Here is a 21,080-nt window from a genome sequence, read left to right as displayed (position 1 = left end):
TTGGCCCGGGAGCGGGTAATAAGGTCGCTCCGCGCCTCTCAGTTTAGCAGAGGAAGACTATTAACCCAGAAACCCTTTCGCCTCGGGGTGGTGCGCTCCTCCCCGCCCTACTCCCTCCGCGCGAAGAAGACTGAGCATGCGCAACAGGGACTGCGCCTGCGCAAAAGACCACGCGGGCGGGGATGGAAACTGCAACTCCCGGCAGGCAGGTGGTATTTTTCATTCCCTCCCGTGACCAGTGACTTCCGGCGCGAAGGGGCGGGGCTGGGCTCGCGGCTGAGCCAGCAGCTGCAGCAGCTACGGGAGTGGCCGGGTGGCCGTCGGGCGCCAGCCGCCATGGAGGCCGTGCCCCGCATGCCTATGATCTGGCTGGATCTGAAGGAGGCTGGTGACTTCCACTTCCAGCCAGCTGTTAAGAAGGTGAGCTTGCCTTCCGTCTTCCCCCCCATCCGCCGCGTATCTCCGTCGTCTGCCAGCGCGTGACGCCCCCTGCGCGCCCATCACCTCAGGCCCCGTCGCAGGGTCCGGTGAGGCCAGGAGGGGCTTCCGCCGGTGTTCCTCAACCTGTCCCACACCCAGGGGCTCGCAGGCCATTCTTCTCCCCGATAGCCCGGTGCTAGCACCTGCATCCTTATCTGAACCCGCTTCCCGACTTCTGCCCCGAGTCATCCGCAGTTCCCACTGAGGTACCACACTTCCTCCTTCTGACGTTCGGGACCCAGTTCTGCCCCGCCCCTCCTCCATGGCTGGACCGCCCCGCGCGGGAGCGGTGGGCGGCCCTGACCGTGCGGATTCTTCTGCTGCGCCCGGCCCTCCTAGGACAGACGCTGGGGATGGCTCAGGGCGTGTGTTTAAGACGTGAGCCCCGCTGACCCAGAGAGATGCCCGACCCCTGCGGTGAGGGTTTGTCTTAAAATTGCTGCGATGCTGTATGGTCTCTCATTCGGGAGTCTCTTTGGACCAAACGATACAGTCCCATGACATTTTTAGGAGGGTTACTGCTTTTCGTAACCGACTGGAGGGCATAAACAGTGTTGTAGAGCTTAGAGAAATCTTACTGTGTTGGAAGAACAGACGGGCAGGTTTGGCGTTGACTAAGGCAAGGAACTTCTGTGGAGAGGTCCAGGTATGGTGATTGAACACGGGTGCCCTCCGAGACATCCGCGGTGTTGGTAGCACTGAGGGCTAGATAGAGCAGAAGTGAAAAGGAACAACCAGGAGGCTGTCGCAGGTGGGGGGGCCTTGTGGGCATAGCACAGCAGATGCCAGAGTAAGCCCCAGTCTAGATGGTGCACCACTTAGCGAGATGCTTGGGAAAACAAATAGGAAAAAGAAAATGGGTTTTGAAGTAGTTTCCCAAGAAGCTATCTCCCCTCTTCTCTTCATACACCATTGCCTTAGTTCAGACAGTGTTTGAGTCCATCATTTAGCCTCTTGGGCCCAGGAAATGAGGCTAATTGATCCAAACTTCTAGAATTTTGTTAACTGTTATCCATACGTTACTCTCTTCATCTGCTGCTGCCGTTTTTTTTTTTTTGTTTTTGTTTTTTTGTTTTTTTTTGAGACGGAGTTTCGCTCTTGTTGCCCAGGCTGGAGTGCAGTGGTGCGATCTTGGCTCACCGCAACCCCGGCCTCCCGGGTTCAAGCGATTCTCCTGCCTCATCCTCCCGAGTAGCTGGGATTACAGGCATGCGCCACCATGCCTGACTAATTTTGTATTTTTAGTAGAGGCGGGGTTTCGCCATGTTGGTCAGACTGGTCTTGAACTCCCGACCTCAGGTGATCCGCCTGCCTCGGCCTCCCAAAGTGCTGGGATTATAGGCCTTCTTCTGCTGTTTCATAAAAATACAATTGGATGAATTTTTCTAAGACACAACAAAACTCCTGTTTTCTTTCTTTCTTTTTTTTTTTTTTTGAGACAGAGTCTCACTCTGTCACCCAGGCTGGAGTGCAGTGGCGCCATCTCGGCTCACTGCAAGCTCCACCTCCTGGGTTCACACCATTCTCCTGCCTCAGCCTCCCAAGTAGCTGGGACTGCAGGCACCCGCCAGCACGCCCGGCTAATTTTTTGTATTTTTAGTAGAGACGGAGTTTCATCGTGTTAGCCAGGATGGTCTCCTGACCTCGTGATCTACCGGCTTCGGCCTCCTAAAGTGCTGGGATTATAGGCGTGAGCCACTGCGCCAGGCCAAAACTCCTGTTTTCTATTTTAAAGAATGGAGCCAGTATCCTTTTTTTTTTTTTTTTGAGATGGAGTCTTGGAATAGAGCCAGTATCTTTATTTTTCCATTAGAGTTCTTCCAGAGTTATCCCAGTTCTTTCAGCATTTATTGAGTCCCCACTGTGTGCTTCATGTACTGTATGCATCTGATAGAGGTACCCTAGATTCTGTTCTCAGTCACTTGTTTCCTTACCATACTGTTTCCTCTTCTGTGCCTTTGGCCGTGGAATTCCTCCTGTCTAGAAGTGGTCTCATTTTGCCCTGTGGGGTGGTAAGGTGCCCTTCTTCAATCTCTGAATTCATTTTCTTGTCTCCCATCCAACTTTCAAGGTCCAGCTTAAGCTCTCCTTTCTGCAGAGCCTTTCTTAATCTTCCTACCTGGATTAATCTTTCTTTTCTCTTAATTCCTTAACTCTTTTCATCCTTTCCTTGGTGACAGTTATGTATGCCGTGTTTTAACCCCGCTGTTCAAGTGTGCATTACCTGAGAAGTATCCCTGTGTTCCCCAGAGCCTAACAGTGTACCCTCTACATAGTTGGCAGTGAGAAAAATCTTTCTCAAATGATTGAATGACAGCTGAGAGGAAATTTAGAGACGGTGACCATAAATATATGGGAATGCAGTGGATAAGATCTTGGTCCACAAACTCCTAGGACGTATTTTTGTTTGAGTTTAGCCTTTGCTACTCTGACCACTCACACGGAGCGGAAAGGGTACTGTGTGACCAGTGACTTCCCTCGAAGCACCTGGGCCTCCAGGAGAGGAGTTGCTCATTAGCCCTTTAGCCCGAGATGGTATCAGATATGAAACAATTCCTTCCATAGACATTGGAGGAGACTGTGCAGACACCACTGCAGCCTGGGGACTCTTCCCAACCTGCACCCCCTTCCCCAACTGCAGAGCCCCTTCTCTGCCTTCTGCCACTGGTACCTTTGTCCTTCTTTATCCTTGCTCTGAGCTGTGGGAACCTCTGCCAGTGAATTGGAGCCGAGGGTTAGAATTTAATGTAGGATAGAAGGGTGAAAATTGGTTCTGTTTACATCAACTGGTTAAGTACTATGCTGAACCCTGATAAGCAGACAAATAAGAGACAGGCTTTTTTTTCCCAAGGAATTCATAAAGGAAATTTAAAAATTAGAGTGATGACAGTAATGTAAGAGTAGAAGTATTTGTAGACCAGGCGCGGTGGCTCATGCCTGTAATCCCAGCACTTTGGGAGGCTGAGGTGAGCGGATCACGAGGTCAGGAGATCAAGACCATCCTGGCTAACACATGAAACCCCATCTCTACTAAAACTACAAAATATTAGCTGGGCGTAGTGGCAGGTGCCTGTAGTCCCAGCTACTTGGGAGGCTGAGGCAGGAGAACCCGGGAGGCGGAGCTTGCAGTGAGCCAAGATGGCACCACTGCACTCCAGCCTGGGCGACAGAGCAAGACTATGTCTCAAAAAAAAAAAAAAAAAAAAAAAAAAGAGAGAAGTATTTGCAGTGTATAGAAATACCAGCCTAAGGAGGGGCCATCAGAGAAGGCTTGCCAGAGATGGGTTTTAAAGGATGAATAGGAGTTTTCCAAACAGGTAAAGGGGTTCGTTGTTTGAGAGGACTGGGCTTTTGACACATCTTTCATGGTGGCCAGGGGACATGCCTTCCATTAAGGCATAATGTGAAATAGAAGCTAAAAAAGCAGGATGGTTTTGAACTGCAGTGGCTAACTTTAGGTTAGGATATTGGACCCACGTAACTTGTTTTTTTGTTTTTTTTTTGAGACAGAGTTTTGCTTTCGTTGCCCAGGCTGGAGTGCAATGGCACCATCTCGGCTCACCACAACCTTTGCCTCCCAGGTTCAAGTGATTCTCCTGCCTCAGCCTCTCAAGTAGCTGTGATTACAGACATGCACCACCATGCCCGGCTAATTGTGTATTTTTAGTAGAGATGGGGTTTCTCCATGTTGGTCAGGCTGGTCTTGAACTCCTGACTTCAGGTGATTTGCCTGCCTCAGCCTCCCAAAGTGCTGGGATTACAGGCATAAGCCACCACACCCAGCCAGACCTACGTAATTTTTTTAGTGGGGAAATGCTGCTGGCCCTTCATCTTCTTAACTTGTACTTTGGAGGAAACTGATGATGGATGACTCTTGTCCTCTTTATCAGTGAGTGATCTGGCCTCAGGTATTACTGTTTAAAGTTCTTTCTTCTTTGTGACCCAAACACTTGCCCTTAACCAGCTCTACTTGAGCTCAAGTCCAGCTCACTTGGACTGAGCTGTTAGACATTCATCCCTGATTCATTCATTGAACAAATAATTATTGAGTGCCTGTCATGTGCCAGCCCTGGGTACAGTGGTGACAAAAACCTGTGTCTTGGCTGGGAGCAGTGGTTCTCACCTGTAATCCCAAACCTTTGGGAGGCTGAGGCAGGTGGATCGCTTGAGTCTAGGAGTTTGAGACCAGCCTGGCCAACATGGTGAAACCCCATCTCTACTGAAAATACAAAAATTAGCTGGGCATGGTGGTGAGCGCCTTGTAGTCCTAGCTACTTAGGAGACTGAGGTGGGAGGATTACTTGAGCCCAGGAGGTGGATGTTACATTGAGCCAAGCTCACACCACTGTACTCTAGTCAGGGCAACAGAGTGAGACCCTGTCTCCAAAAAAACCCCACAAAACCCTGTCTTCATGAAACTTACCTTCTAGAAATCTACACAGTAACCCTCATCCTCAAGTGCAGGTGTACGTCTGGCTGGTAGCCACCCTGCCTGTCACTTGGCTTCTCTTCATCTCCCTTCCTCCCACTCTGGCTAAGTTGATCTTTCAATCTCTGCTTTCCCATCAGGCTGCTCATGGCCTGTCCCCAGCTCACTTCAGCCTGCCTCTCTAACTTCATTCCCCAATCCTCTCCTATGAGAACTTTCAGCTTCTCTTCTTCCACATCTGGTCACTGCCCTTGCTCAGGCCCTTACTCGAATTCCCTTCCTCCTGTTTATCACATGGGTTGAACCGTACTTCATTAGGGTCCTCTTAGCCGCCAACAAGTGTTTGGGCCAGAAATAAGAAAGAACTTTACCCTCCTCTGAATTCAGACTGTCTTGCTCGCACCACTGGGCTAGACTGCACCCCACACAGTGCACACTGTTTTTTTTTCTTTTTTTCTTTTTTTTTTTGAGACAGTCTCGCTCTGTCACCTAGGCTGGGGTATAATGGTGTAGTCTCACTGCAACCTTTGCCTCTGGGTTCAAGCAGTTTTTGTGCCTCAGCCTCCCGAGTAGCTGGGATTACAGGCATGTACCACCACGCCCAACTAATGTTTGTATTTTTAATAGAGATGGGGTTTCGCCATGTTGGCTAGGCTAGTCTCAAACTCCTGGCCTCAGGTGATCCGCCTGCCTTGGCCTCCCAAAGTGTTGGGATTACAGGCATGAGCCACTGTGCCTGGCCCACAGTGCACACTCTTGTTGCCTTTTTTTACTGTTCATTTTATTCACATCCAGGTAGAAGCCTGGTTTTTCAGGTTTATGGAATTTTTTCCCCTTCCAGATTTTCCATGGGATGGCTGGCTCTTGAAAAACTAACTTGCCCGTGTATGTACATACACAGACACACACATAGAAAGGTAAATAAGAGGACTAGAGGCCTTAAAGGCCCCTGGCTATTCAGCAGTGAGGGGCATGGGACATTGCCAGTTACCTGTGCCAGTTACATGGGACATTGCCAGTTACAAGAGATATCTTGTCACAGATTTGGAGTCACCCAGTTGGTCTGCCTAAGCCTGTCTGTTCACTTGTATTTGTAGCAGAACAGCTCCAGGCACAGATGACCTGGATTGCCCATTCTTCTCTGACTTGAATCTCATACACCAGAGGCCTATATCCATTTCACTTAAGAGTTTAGACCAGGTTCTTTCCTTTACTCAGTACATAATAAAATACCTGTGTATAGGGAGTGCTTAACAAGCATTGGTTTAATGACCTAGTTTAGTTCTAGGACCTTCTGGGAGAGGTAACCTGAGTCTTCCTCAGGTTACCTGTGTTGTTCAGACAGGCAAGGGGCTATTCAGAAAAGATGTGGGAACGAGGCCTTGAGGAGTATTGTAGGGATTAGACAAGGGGAGGATGAAGGTATGTTCTTGTCCCCAGTACTCTTGGCCTGTGGCGGTTTTCTTTCAGGCTTGCTGACATGGACCAAGGAGCTGAAGATTTCACTTGGCAATACGCCATTCTCTGAATATAATTAGTCTCATTTGAAATTTAGTAACTGAACATATACTGTATTAATTAACAATACTGGTCAGGCACGTTGGCTTATGCCTGTAATCCCAGCATTTTGGGAGGCCAAGGCAGGAGGATCACTCAAAACCAGGAGTTTGAGACTAACCTGGGCAACAAAGCAAGACCCTGTCTCTAAAAAAAAAAAAAAAAAGGTCAGGCATGGGCATGGTGTCACGGCACACACCTGTAGTCCCTGCTACTCGGGAGGCTGAGGTAGGGGGTATGGCTTGAGCCCGGGAGGTCGAGGCTGTGGTGAACCAAGATCTCGCCACTCCAGCCTGGGTGTCAGAGACCCTGTCTCAAAAAAAAAAAACCAAAAAAAACAAAAAAAACTTGTTTCTTGGAGTAGCCCAAGGAATGCCCTACATTTGAGTCAACTCTGGAAGTGGAGAAAAAAGAAACATAATGTAATTGGTGAACAAAGGTAAAACTAACACATGTGATGCCTTTTAATTGCCTTTTCTTCTTGGATTATTGCTTTAATTAGCATGATGAAATTCCAAATGTTATATCAAATTAAGAGCAAAAGAGCAAAGCATACATAGAAGAATGAGAACATACTAGTACAAGAGAAGGTGATGCAGAGGGATTAATACTAGGTCCGGAGTCAGGAAATCCATCTTGGGGTCCTAGCACTATCATTGCTCATCTGTGGTTTCCCATTTTTCTAATCTGCAAAATCATGGCAGGACCAGGATGGATGTTTCCAGTGATCTCATCTAGTTACAAAAATCTCTACTGTTTGGTGCTCAGTAAAATAGCAGAGTAGCATCGTGTAAACAGCATAGCTATTGGAATCAGACCTTGGTTTAGGCCTCTCATTCGTTTAATGGCTGAATGACCTTCAGCTGCCACAAAGATTACATAACTAATCTGGTCCTCACTTTTCTTACCTGAAACATGGAACTAATAATATACCTCATAAGCTTCTGAGAATCAAAAGTTAATGCTTCTAAGTTCTTTTTTATTTTAAGTTTTTTAGAGATTGGGTCTTGCTGTAACACCCAGGCTGGAGTGCAGTGGCGCGATCTCAGCTCACTGCAGCCTCTACCGCCAGGTCTCAAGTGGGTCCTCCCACCTCATCCTCCCGAATAGCTGGGACCACAGGCACACACCACCATGTGCTGCTAATTTTGCTTATTTTTTGTAGAGATAAGGTCTCACTGTGTTGCCCAGGCTGGTCTCGAACACCTGGGCTTAAGTAGGTATATAAGTATATACACCTACTATGTACCCACAAAAATTAATGGGGTACATGAGATTTTGATATGGCCATACATGTATAGTAATCACATCAGGGTAAATGGGGTATTCATTACCACAAGCATTTATCGTTTCTTTGTGTTACAGACAATCCAATTATACTTTTATTTTTAAATGTAATAAATTATTGCTGACTATAGTCACCCTGTTTTGCTGTCAAATACTAGATCTTTTTTTTTTTTTTTTTTTTTTGAGACAGTTTCACTCTTGTCACCCAGGCTGGAGTGCAGTGGCACAATCTCGGCTCACCACAACCTCTGCCTCCCAGGTCCAAGCGATTCTACTGCCTCAGCCTCTCAAGTAGCTGGGATTACAGGCACCAGCCACCACGCCCAGCTAATTTTTGTCTTTTTAGTAGAGACTGGGTTTTGCCATGTTGGACAGGGTGGTCTCGAATTCCTGACCTCAGATGATCCACCTGCCTTGGTCTCCCAAAGTGCTGGGATTACAGGTGTGAGCCACCACGCCCAGCCTCAAATACTAGATTGTATTCATTCTAACTGTATTTCTGTACTCATTAACCGTTCCCACTCCGCTCCCCCCACTGCCACTACCCTTCCCAGCCTCTGGTACATTCATCATTCTACTGTTGGTTTCCATGAATTCAGTGGAGTTAATTTTTAGCTCCCACAAATAAGTGAGAACCTGTTCAGAGTTTGTCTTTCTAATGCTTGTAAGTTCTTAGTACAGGTCTTGGCCTATTGCAAACAATATTTTCACCTGAGCATCTTCCTTCCCTGTTTAGGAAATAACTTGAATCCTTATAACAACTCTGAGCTAGACGTAGCAAGTGCTATTAACCCCATTTTACACATGAAAGAAGCCAAGCCTAGACTGGGCACCGTGACTCACACCTGTAATCCCAGCGCTTTGGGATGCCAAGGTGGGAGGATAGCTCGAGGCCAGAAGTTTGAGACCAGCCTAGGCACCATAGCAAGACTCCTGTCTCTACAAAATAAAAATGAAAATTAGCTGAGGCTGGGCACAGTGGCTCACGCCTGTAAGAGTCAAGAGTTCAAGACCAGGGCCGGGCGCAGTGACTCACACCTGTAATCCCAGCACTTTGGGAGGCCGAGGCAGGTGGATCATGAGGTCAGGAGATCGAGACCATCCTGGCTAGCATGGTGAAACCCTGTCTCCACTAAAAATACAAAAAATTAGCTGGGCGTGGTGGCGGGCGCCTGTAGTTGCAGCTGCTCAGGAGGCTGAGGCAGGAGAATGGCATGAACTCAGGAGGTGGAGCTTGCAGTGAGCCGAGATGGCGCCACTGCACTCCAGCCTGGGCGACAGAATGAGACTCCATCTCAAAAAAAAAAAAAGTTTGAGACCAGCCTAGTCAACATGGCAAAACCCCATCTCTACTAAAAATACAAAAATTAGCCGGGTATGGTGGCATGTGCCTGTAGTCCCAGCTATTTGGGAGGCTTAGGCAGGAGAATTGCTTGAACCCGGGAGGTGGAGGTTGCAGTGAGCTGAGATCGCGCCCCTGTACTCCGGCCTGGGCGACAGAGCGAGACTCCATCTCAGAAAAAAATTAGTTGGGCATGGTGGCACACACCTGTAGTCCTAGCTACATGAGAGGCTGAGGTGGGAGGATCACTTGGAGTTTGAGGCTGCAATGAGCTATGATAGTACCACTGTACTCCAGCCTGCCTGACAGAGCAAGACCATTTCTAAAAAATAAAAATAAAAAACAAAAAACCAAGCCCAGATTTCACAGCATCTCAGGGGTACTGTTTCGTACTTGTAATCTGGTAACTCCTTTCTTTTCTTTTTCCCCTCAGTGGCTCTGATCCCTGGACGTGCCCTCTCTGAGAGCTCTCCACGGGTCTTCTCTTACTCCTTCAGAAAAGAATCCCCAGCTACTCCAAAGCCTGGCTGTTTTTGGAGGTTCTCTGGTCTTCCTGCCATTAGTGTGTAGGTACTGGGGTCCTGTCGGGGCCTCTGGTTCTTTCTCCTGGTCTGCTGCTGGGCCCGCCTTCTCAGGCTCCTTTGGAGCTTCATACTCCTTACTAGACTGTTTCGAGTTCTGCAGAGTCCCAGACCATAGCGAAATCGGGACAAGGTCTCTGTCCCTTACTCCAAGAACTTCACCCAGCCTCTTTCTTCTTTTTTAGTGGAGGAGTGATCAGCAGTCACAGAGGATTTTGTTAGGGTTTTAAAAATATCCTTTTTGCTTCTAACAGGCTCCAAATAATAATAATAACATAAATATCCTGGCTGCTCCACTGACTCATTGTGTGGGCAGGGATTCATTTTCTGTGCCTGTTTTTCAGAGTTGTTTGTAAGAACCATATTTTTAAAAAACAGAAATGCTTTGGGAGGCTGATGTGGGACGATTGCTTGAGCCCAGGAGTTTGAGACCAGACTGGGCAACATAGTGAGACCCCCGTCTCTACAAAATTTAAGAAAAGTCTGGGTGTGATGGCTCATGTCTGTAATCCCAACACTTTGGGAGGCTGAGGCAGAAGGATTGCTTGAGGCTAGAAGTTCCAGACCAGCCTGGGCAACATAGCAAGACACTACCTCTACAGAAAATTAGCTGAGTATGGTAGCATGTGCCTGTAGTTCCGGCTGCTTTGGAAGGCTGAGGCAGGAGGATTACTTGGACCCAGGAGTTTGAGACTACAGTGAGCTATGGTTGCAGTACCACCATAACTCCAGCCTAGGCAACAGAACGAGACCTTGTCTAAAATAAAATAAAATAAAATAAAATAAGATAAGATAAGATAAAATATATAAAATATATAAAATACAATAAAATAAAATAAAATAAATTTAAATAGAAATGGATTGGTCTAATATGGAGAGAACATGGGCTCTGGAGCCCAAATGCCTGGGTTTCAATCATATCCCTATCAGTTATTAGCGCAGTGACCTTGGTGAATACCCTAACTCTTTGCCTCAGTTTCCTCATTTCCTCATCTATAAAGTGGTGATGATAATAGTGTCTACCTCTTAGGGTTGTTGTAAGGACAGAGTGATTACTAGGCACTTAGCACAGTGCCTGACTTGTGGTAGGTTCTCAGTAAGCATCTGCTGCTGATCTTACAGGAGGACCAAGATGAGACTCAGATAGAATGTGACCTCTAGGCATGATTTGCTAGGAGTGGGAGCAGCATCTTTCTGTCACCATTGTGTGAACAGCAGGGTCAGATGTTTCTAGTGATATCACGGGAAGCCTTGTTTCTAGGACATAGGAGTCTCATGTCCATCTGATTCCTTTGGCCTCTATCCCACGAGACCTCTGAGCTACACTTTTACTCATTTTCTCTAACCTAAAAGGGTAGGCAAACCCTGTTACTGCAAGGGGGTTAACCACAGAACATTCTCTCATATAGTCAAGTTTTACCTCAGAGCTTAGGCCACATTTAAAAAATTAATTAATTATTTTTGAGACAGTGTCACACTCTGTCACCCAGGCTGGAGTGCAGTGGCACAATCATGGTTCACTGCAACCTTGAACTCCTGGTGCCAAGCAGTCCTCTCACCTCAGCCTCCCAGCTGACCAAGAGTATAGGCACACACCACCACACCTGGCTAATTTTTGTGCTTTTTGTAGAAATGGGGTTTCACCATGTTGGCCAGGCTGGTCTTGAACTCCTGGGCTCAAATGATCTGCCCACCTCGGCCTCCCAGAGTTCTGGGATTACAGGTATGAGCCACTGTGCCTGGCCTTTTTTTTTTTTTTTTTTTTGAGACGGAGTCTCACTGTGTGGCCCAGGCTGGAGTGCAGTGGCCTGATCTCGGCTCACTGCAAGCTCCACCTCCCGGGTTCACGCCATTCTCCTGCCTCAGCCTCCGAGTAGCTGGGACTACAGGCGCCCGCCACCATGCCCGGCTAGTTTTTTGTATTTTTTAGTAGAGACGGGGTTTCACTGTGTTAGTCAGGATGGTCTCAATCTCCTGACCTTGTGATCCACCCGCCTCGGCCTCCCAAAGTGCTGGGATTACAGGCTTGAGCCACCGCGCCCGGCCGCCTGGCCTATTTTTATTTTTTAATACAGACAGGGTCTCACTCTGACACCCCAACTAAAGTGAGGTGGTGCCATCATAGCTCACTGTAGCTTCAAACTCCTGAGCTTAAGCAGTCCTGCCTCAGCTTCCCAACTAGCTGAGACCACAGGCATGCACCACCACTCCTGGCTAATTTTTAAATTTTTTTCATAGAGACGGGGGTCTCGCCATATCGCTCAGGCTGGTCTGGAACTCCTAGCCTCAAGTGATCCACCCCAGCCTATCAAAGTGCTGGGGTTACAGACATGAACCATCATGCCCAACCCAAGGCCACTTTTTATAGTTGTGGTTTTGTTGTTGTTGTTGTCATTGTTTTTGAGGGAGTGAGTGGAGTGGGGGTTGAGTTGGATAGAGCAGAGTGAGGATTGTTAAATGCCTGTCAGCTCCCTAAAGTTCTTGGTAATTCCTTATGTTTGTGCATAGTTGAAAATTTCTAGGGGGATTTATTTCATGGCTTTTATCATATTCTCGAAGGACCCACAAAAGGTAAAACCCGCTGACAGGGGAAAGTGGTGTTCAGATACCATTTAGCTCTTTAGCAACTCTTAAGACATTTGCTTTTCAAATTTCAAACATATAGAAAAGTTGGAAGAATAATGCAGTGCTTGCCCAAATTCTCACTATCTAGTTTTTTGGTTTTGTTTTGTTTTGTTTTTAGAGACAGGATTTACTCCATGTTGACCAGGCTGGACTTGAACTGCTAGGCTCAAGTGATCCTCCTGCCTCAGCCTCTGGAGTAGCTGAGACTACAGGTGTGCGCTGCACCTGGCTGATTCATTTTTTAATTTTTGTAGAGATGGGATTTATTGTTATATTGCCCAGTCTGGCCTTGAACTCCTGGGGTCAAGTGATTCTCTGACCTCGGCCTCCCAAAGTGCTGGAATTACAGGTGTGAAACTGCTGCACCTAGCAGATCACCTAGTTTTTTGTTTTTTGTTTTTTGTTTTTTTTTTGAAACAGTCTTGCTCTATTGTCCAGGCTGGAGTGCAGGGGTGTGATCTCGGCTCACTGCAAGCTCCAATTCCCGGGTTCACGCCATCTTCCTGCCTCAGCCTCCCGAGTAGCTGGGTCTACAGGCGCATGTTGCCATGCCCGGCTAATTTTTTGTATTTTTAGTAGAGACAGAGTTTCACCATGTTAGCCAGGATGGTCTTGATCTCGTGACCTTGTGATCCACCTGCCTTGGCCTCCCAAAGTGCTGGGATTACAGGCCTGAGCCACTGCACCCGGCTTTTTTTTTTTTTTTTTTTAAGATGGAGTCTTGCTCTGTGGCCAAGACTGGAGTGCAGTGGTACAATCTCAGCTCACTGCAACCTCCCCTTCCTGAGTTCAAGCTATTCTCCTGTCTCAGCCTCCCGAGTACTGGGATTACAGGTACCCACCACCACACCTGACTAATTTTTGTATTTTTAGTAGAGATGGGTTTCACCATGTTGGTCAGGCTGGTCTCGAACTCCTGACCTCAAGTGATCCACCCGCCTTGGCCTCCCAAAGTGTTGGGATTACAGGCATAAGCCACTGTCCCCAGCTACCTAGTTTTGATGGATGTATTTCACCACGTTTGTGTTCTCTCCAGATAGATAGATAGATAGAGATCCCACAAGCCCTTTGAAAGTAAGTTTGGGACATCACTTTTCCTGGACACATCTCAGCACGTTTTTCCTAAGAGTGAGGACATTCTCCTGCACAATCACAATATTATTATCATACCTAAGAAAATCTACCATAATTTTCCCCTATCTTTTATGACTTTTCTTTTTTTGCAGACTCAGATCCAGTTGGGGTTCTCATATTGCATTAGTTGTGTTCTGTCCCTTTGATCACTTATTTATTTATTTATTTGGAAATAGGCTGGAATGTGCATACAGCTCACCACAGCCTCAACCTCCCAGTCTGATTCTCCCACCTCACCCTCTGGAGTAGCTGGTACTACAGGCTGGGCCACCATACCTAGCTAATTTTTTTTTGTTGTTTTAATTTGTAGAGATGGGGTCTCATTATGTTGTCCAGGCTGCTCTTGAACTCCTGGGCTCAACAATCCTCCCATCTTAGCCACCCAAAGTGCTGGGGTTACAGGCTTGAGCCACCATGTCCAACCTATTTAATCATTTTTAATCTAGAATAGCCCACTGCTCAACCCCCTCCTTTTAAATGACATTAATTTTTTGAAGCGTGGGTTCATTGTTGCCCCATTTTCTTCATTTTTCTGAGTGTTTCCTTTTCATGTTCATCTGTCCTCTGCATTTCCTGTAAAAGCAATAATTTGCTGAGTATACAACACATCTGATAAGGCCCCTACCATTCCTTAATGCTTATTGTTTGAGGTTGGGGTCACTGGCATGACCCTGCTGTCAGCACACAGTATAATGGAGGCATGTTTGAAATGTGAGCGGAACAGCAGCTAATATTCAAGGAAGTGACATTTCAGCTGAATCTTAGTAGAGAAGGTAGGGACAATGTAGATAAGCATTGATACCTGAGAGCAGTAATTCCCAAGTACTGTGGGCTGGTTGTCCCTGGCAGGTGCCAGAGGACAATCCTTGAAGGTTGTGAGGAGCAGGTTGTTTATTTTTGTTTATGTTTGTAGAGACAGGTCTTGCTCTTTTGCCCAGGCTGATCTCCAATTCCTGGCCTCAAGTGATTCTCCCACCTTGGCCACCCAAAGTGTTGGGATTACACGCTTGAGCCACCTCGCCCGGCCAGGAACAGGTTGTGCAGGGTCATAAACTCTGTGCCAAGATTAGATTTGGTCCTAGAGGCTTTGGGAAGCTACTGCACACATTCTTTTTAGATTATATGTCATTTCCTGTCATATCACTGTCCTGAGATAAGCATGTTTTGGTCTATCTTCTCCCTAGGGGTATATGTGTGTTTCCGAAGGATTTAAAGCTAGAAGTGACCTCAGAGTTGTGTTAGAAATAACAATTCTGGCCACTTGGTAAGGGACGGATTTTAAGGGGTGGATTGTCCAGGACAGAGGTGGAGAGAGAAAATAACTTATGGACACAGGGACTTTCAGGAGCTGAAACCAACGGGAGAACCAGGGTTACACTCAGAGGTTTGGGAAAGGGTTGCGTGGTGCTGTAATGAGCTCAGCTGTCACCTCCCTGCCATCTGTTCCTCTTCTCCCTTTGCTCACCAGGCAGATAGAAGCTGTCACACAGGCTTCCTGGTTCCCATGTGGCTGATTCCTTAGCCATGGTTCCTGGATCCTGGGAAGGGACCCCAGGAAAGATGGGTGGCCACACACATGGTGTGAGTGAGTGTGCTCCCAGACAGAGCAGGCTGCCTCATCTCAGCCTTTCCCAGCCATCTCTCTCTCCACCTTGCAAACCTTGGTCATGGCCTTAAGGAGCCCTGTGAGGTGGGTATCAGTGCTCTTAGTGTTTGTGGCGTGAGTGGATCTGGCCCCCCCAGATTGCTAGCCAAGACACCAGCAGCAAGTACTGCAACAGGGGCAGTTGCAGTTGCCTTAGTCTGGTGATCTGAGTTGAACAGGGGGCCCTTTGGGCTGAGCCTGTGCCTCCAGGCGGGTGTGTATGTTCATTGTCCAAGACAGTCTGCTCTGGAGGTGGTGAGTGCCACTGTGGACAGGCACTCTAGTGCTCTCTCTGATGTGGGTAGTGACCTCTCCTTCCTCACCTTCTCCCACCTGGGCCATTCTCCTCACAGCCGCAGGTCTTTCCTCACAGATGAGGACACTGCAGATCACGTATTTCTATGCTATCCTTTCCCAGGCCAGGAGGATGGGTTGGTGAGAGAGGCTTTCTGTTCCCACTCTTGTTTGGTGCCTCTTGCCTGCACTTGCTATGAGCTTAAGGTTATAGTTGTGACCCCAAAACAGCAGGGCCCAATCTTCTAGGGAGGCTTGAGTTTGTGACCCTTTCTGGAATCCTTACTAGGACCCCATTTCAGTCAGCTGAGTTCCTTGGCTTCCTGAGCTGGCAGACTCCTGGACTTTGTAGAGAGGCTGCAGCATTAGGAGGACTTGCCAGAGTGCTGGTGCAGGGTCAAGGCTCTCATGGTCAGCATTTTGGTGCTGCCTATTCATAAAGTCGAGTTCCTGGTGGTCCAGGAGACACGCTTATGGTTGTAGATCTGCAGTTAATCCTGAGCCCTGGTTGGTGCTTGCCCAGGACTCAGAGGGCGAGGCACGGGTTTTCTCTGCCACTGGCTTATGTTCTTCTCTTTCTCTAGTTTGTCCTGAAGAATTATGGAGAGAACCCAGAAGCCTACAATGAAGAACTGAAGAAGCTGGAGTTGCTCAGACAGGTAGGAGGAGAATATTGTTTTTTTATGCATGGGTAGACAGGATTGGTTTGATAGGGAGATAAAGAAACCACCTAGGCCGGGTGCGGTGGCTCAACGCCTGTAATCCCAGCACTTTGGGAGGCTGAGGTGGGCAGATCATTTGAGGTCAGGAGTTTGAGACCAGCCTGACCAACATGGTGAAACCCCATCTCTACTAAAAATACAAAAATTAGGCGGATGTGGTGTCATGTGCCTGTAGTTCCAGCTACTTGGGAGGCTGAAGCAGGATAATTGCTTGAACCCAGGAGGTGGAGGTTGTAGTGAGCCGAGATCGTGCCACTGCCCTCCAGCCTGGGTGACAGAGCGAGACTCCATCTCAAAAACAACAAGAAAAGAAACTGCCCAGCCCATTTCTAGCTTTTGATGTAAAGTGAAAGACAGCTGGATGTGGTGACTCACGCCTATGATGCCAGCACTTTGGGAGGCCAAGGCAGCAGGATCGGTTCCTCCTGGAGTTCAGGCCCAGGAGTTTGAGACCAAATTCAACATAGTGAGATCCTGTCTCTACAGGAAAAAAAAAAAAAAAAAAATTAGCCAGGCATGATGGTGCACACCTGTGTCCCCAGCTACGCAGGAGGCTGAGGAGGGAAGAGGGAAGATCACTTGAGCCCAGGAGGTTGGTACTGCAGTGAGCCAACCATGTTCATACCACTGTACTCCAGCCTGACTGACAGAGTGAGATCCTGACTGTTTAGAAAACAAAACAAAACAAAAAAAGTGAAAGATGAGTGACTCTTCCTTTCACTTAAACACTTAAGAGACCATTGTAAGGTTATTAATTGGCCTAATTTCCATATTATTGTATCTCAAGGAATAGGGAGGCCTGAGGAGAGGGAGAGAGACAGGAAAAGGCCAGCCCGTGAAGCAGCAATAACACACGGGACATTTATAAGTCTGCCGTCTTCTATGGGTGCAGTTCACGGCACCAAAAACAATTACAATAGTAACATCAAAGATCACCCATCACAGATCACCGTAACAGATATACAGTAAAAAACAGTTTGAAATATTGTGAGAATTACTAAAATATGACACAGAGTCATGAAATGAGTGCATGCTGCTGGAAAAATGGTGCCGACAGGCCTGTGTGATGCAGAGTTGTCACAAACCTTCAGTCTGTAAAAAACACAGCACCTGCTAAGTGCAATAAAATGACGTATGCTGTATTTTTCCCTGATTATTTTATGTATTATTGGATAACAACATGTTTTCCCTTATGTTTTTGTTAGAAGTCTGAGAGTCTGCACTGGCATGGCTGAGCTTGAGTACCAGTGATGTAGATACATGCCATAGAAATCAGTAGCTGTTAGTGTTTTCTTATCTGTCATGGACCACATACCAATCCTTGCAATAACCCAGCAGTATTAGCAACTATTTTCAGTATACTACCCATCAGTAAATTTTTGGATATATTTTCATTTAGTCTAGTGGGTGAAGATATTTTCTTTTTTTCTTTTTTTGAGACCTAATCTCACTCTGCCACCCAGGCTGGAGTGCAGTGGCACGATCTCAGCTCACTGCAACCTCCACCTCCCAGGTTCAAACGATTCTTCTGCCTCAGCCTCCTGAGTAGCTGGGACTATAGGTGCCCGCCACCGTGCCCAGCTAATTTTTTGTATTTTTAATAGAGACAGGGTTTCAACTTGTTGGCCAGACTGGTCTCGACCTGTTGACCTCAGGTAGTCCACCCACCTCGGCTTCCCAAAGTGCTGGGATTACAAAGGCATGAGCCACCGCGCCCGGCCTGGGTGAAGATATTTTCTCTGTCAGTTATTCAAAGTTAGTACAAGGCCAGGTGCAGTGGCTCAGGCTTGAGCCACTGCACCTGAGGCAGGTGGATCACTTGAAGTTAGGAGTTTGAGATTAACCTGGCCAACATGGCGAAACCCCTCTCTACGAAAAATACAAAAATTAGTTGGGCATGGTAGCAGCACATGCCTGTAATCCCAGCTACTAGGGAGGCTGAGGCAGGAGAATTGCTTGAACCCGGGAGGCAGAGGTTGCTGTGAGCCAAGATTGCACCACTGCACTCCAGCCTGGGCGACAGAGCAAGATTCTGTCTCAAAAAAGAAAAGCTAGAAATTATTACACTTAGTGAGGAAGGCATGTGAAAAAGCTGAGATAGGCCAAAAGCTAGGCCTCTTGCACCAGATCACCAAGTTAGGAATGCAAAGAAAAAATTCTTGAAGGAAATTAAAAAAGAATCGAATGATGTCATATCTTTGGATATCAGATTCTCCCCCTTCCCCGGAATTTGCTAGTTTTTTGTGTTTTTGATTGTTGTAGGCTACCCCTGTGCCAAGAATCAGCCTGAAATGTAAACTGAAAGTTGTTTTTTTTTTTTTTCCTGAGACACGGTTTCGTTTTGTCGTCCAGGCTGGAGTGCAGTGGCACAATCATGGCTCACTGCAGCTTCCATCTCCCCAGTTCAAGCCACCCTCCCACCTCAGCCCCCAGGTAGCTGGGACTACAGGTGCACACCACCGCATCCAGCTACTTTTTAAATTTTTTGTAGAGGTGGGGTTCCCCTCTGTTGCCCAGGCTGGTCTCAAACTCCTGGGCTAAAGTGATCTTCTGGCCCCAGCCTCCCAAAGTGTTGGGATTAAAGGCGTGAGCCGCGGCACCCGGCCTTGTAAACTTAAGGTCTTCACAGGTCTTTTCTGAGCCTGTACCATTCCCTGCACATGCGCAGTGACTTTCTCATTTCCCCTATATATGTGGTTGCTTTTGAACATCTTACTCTTCAATGTCTGCCTCCCAAAGGAGGAAAAAGACAAAAATGAAGAAGGGAAAAGATGCCAGGCCTTTAGATCCCTTGGACTTCAGCTAGGGGTGGAGAAGCTTACAGCCATGGAGGGAGGTGCAATAGTGGAGGAGCTGCCTCTCTCTCTGTACCTCTGTGATCAGAAGCAGCAATCAGCAAGATCTCCTGTATTTGGAGTACAGAGCCCTTTTTGTCCATGCTGGCTCCCACAAGCTGCTCCTGGAACTGGTGCACAGCTACCTCCCAGGTGCTGGGGGTGGGGGATGGGTGACTGCTACTATGGTAGGGGCTGAAATTGACCAAAATTAATGGCAATGAACTGCACTGTCAAAGCCTTCCCCTAGAAGTTGCAAGCCTTCAATAGACTCCAGAGTTAAGTCAGATTCTGCCAGTGCAGCTTGTCTTGGTGGGGAGACAGATTTCTGATGCTTCTTATGCTGTCTTCTCAGAACCCTCCTCATAAATTGAATCTTTTAAAAGGGTTTATTTGAACAAAGTTTGAAAACCAGTGAGATAATCTTAGCCCCTAGGACAACCATCATTTTGCACACACAGGCATACACTATACACAAGGACGCAACACCCCCTAGAAGGAGCATTACCACCGATCTCCAAAGCGTCCTCTGAGACATATCCTCCAAAGCATAAGGCAGGCAACCTGCACAGAGCAACGGGCTGGGTAGAGCAGCCCCTGAGAGAGCTGTGAGCCAGCAGCTTTCAGACCTGTGCTTTTCCAGCACAAAAAAAGCTCACACAAGGCCATCTGGGGTAGCCGCTTCCCCTTCCTGGGACTTGGTTTAATTTATCCCAGCAATGTGCGAGTTGGACTAGATCACTGTTTTTGTTTTTGTTTTTAAAGACAGAGTCTCACTCTGTCGCTCAGGCTGGAATGCAGTCTATCTCAGCTCATTGCAACCTCTGCCGCCTGGATTCAAGCGATCCTCCTACCTCAGCCTCCTGAGTACCTGGGACTACAAGTATGCACCACCAGGCATGGCTAATTGTTGTAATCAAGCAATCCTCTGCCTCAGCCTCAGAAAATGCTGGGATTACAGGCGTGAGCCACCATGCCTAGTCTTGATGACTGTTCCTTAAACTTGTGAAACCCCAGAACAAATTTTCTTACATAGGACACTGATAATAATCTTTCAGTGAAAAAGTTATTGGGAGCTTTAGGCAATGCTCTTTCCCTCATCTGTAAAACCAGGGTTTGAATAGTTGTTTCTAAGAAGACTTCCCTTTTGAAACTCTGGAGTACATTCTTGGCTCTGTGATTACAGGGAATAAAACTGACAGGTGCAGGGGATGCTGTGGGGGTGTCACAGCATCAAGCTGTCTCTCAGACTCCTCTGTGCCTGAGAGTCTGACAGACCAGGCTACAACCACAGGGGGCTGCATTCTTGGGTGGATTAAAGGGTACAGGTGATCTCTTGGATCTGGAGGGGAGACTGCTTCCATTATTTCCCAAAGATGGTTTTAGGAAGTACAAGACAAATTTTATTTTATTATTTATTTATTTTTGAGACCAAGTTTTGCTCCTGTTGCCCAGAGTGGAGTGCAATGGCAAAACCTCAGCTCACCACAACCTCTGCCTCCAGGGTTCAAGTGATTCTTCTGCCTCAGCCTCCCGAGTAGCCACCACCATGCCCAGCTAATTTTGTATTTTTAATAGAGACTGGGTTTCTCCATATTGACCAGACTGGTCTCAAACTCCCGACCTCAGGTTATCTGCCCACCTTGGCCTCCCAAAGTGCTGGGATTACAGGTGTGAGCCAATGTGCCCGTCTTATTTTTTTTTTTATTTTGTTATTATTTTTTGAGATGGAGTCTCACTCTGTCATCCAGGCTGGAGTGCAGTGGCGCGATCTTGGCTCACTGCAAGCTCTGCCTCCCGGGTTCACGCCATTCTCCTGCCTCAGCCTCCCGAGTAGCTGGGACTACAGGTGCCCGCCACCATACCTGCCTTATTTTTATAATTTTAGTAGAGACAGGGTTTCACCTTGTTTGTCAGGATGGTCTCAGATCGAGACCACCTGACCTTGTGATCTGCCCACCTCGGCCTCCTAAAGTGCTGGGATTACAGGTGTGAGCCACCATGCCCACCTTTTATTTTATTTTTTGAGATAGGGTCTCACTCTGTTGCCCAGGCTGAAGTGCAGTGGCATGATCATGGCTCACTGTAGCCTCCACCTCCCAGGCTCAATCACTTCTCCCCCTTTCCAAGCCTGTAGTCCTAAGTAGCTG

General features: G+C 47.5%; 1 protein-coding gene across 3 annotated transcripts in view; it reads left to right on the top strand.

Moving 5' to 3' along the window:
- The first annotated feature begins 247 nt into the window (after positions 1–247).
- The window catches only part of PTPN23 (protein tyrosine phosphatase non-receptor type 23), a 32,632-nt gene continuing 11,799 nt past the window's right edge, over positions 248–21,080 (top strand). Inside the window, exons 1-2 of one of the 3 annotated variants that reach the window (XM_007984047.3) lie at positions 248–420; positions 15,959–16,033. In XM_007984047.3, coding sequence (XP_007982238.1) covers positions 337–420; positions 15,959–16,033 — 159 coding nt within the window. In that variant the 5' untranslated portion in view covers positions 248–336. Of the gene's footprint in view, positions 421–791; positions 898–15,958; positions 16,034–21,080 lie in introns of those variants that run through there. The other 2 variants (XM_007984049.3, XM_038004009.2) reach the window with 2 other exon arrangements.

The sequence above is a fragment of the Chlorocebus sabaeus genome, chromosome 22 (genome assembly GCF_047675955.1).
Source record: "Chlorocebus sabaeus isolate Y175 chromosome 22, mChlSab1.0.hap1, whole genome shotgun sequence".
Classification (NCBI taxonomy): domain Eukaryota; kingdom Metazoa; phylum Chordata; class Mammalia; order Primates; family Cercopithecidae; genus Chlorocebus; species Chlorocebus sabaeus.
The sequence above is the reverse complement of the archived record's forward strand: the minus strand, read 5'-3'. Positions and strand labels throughout refer to the sequence as shown.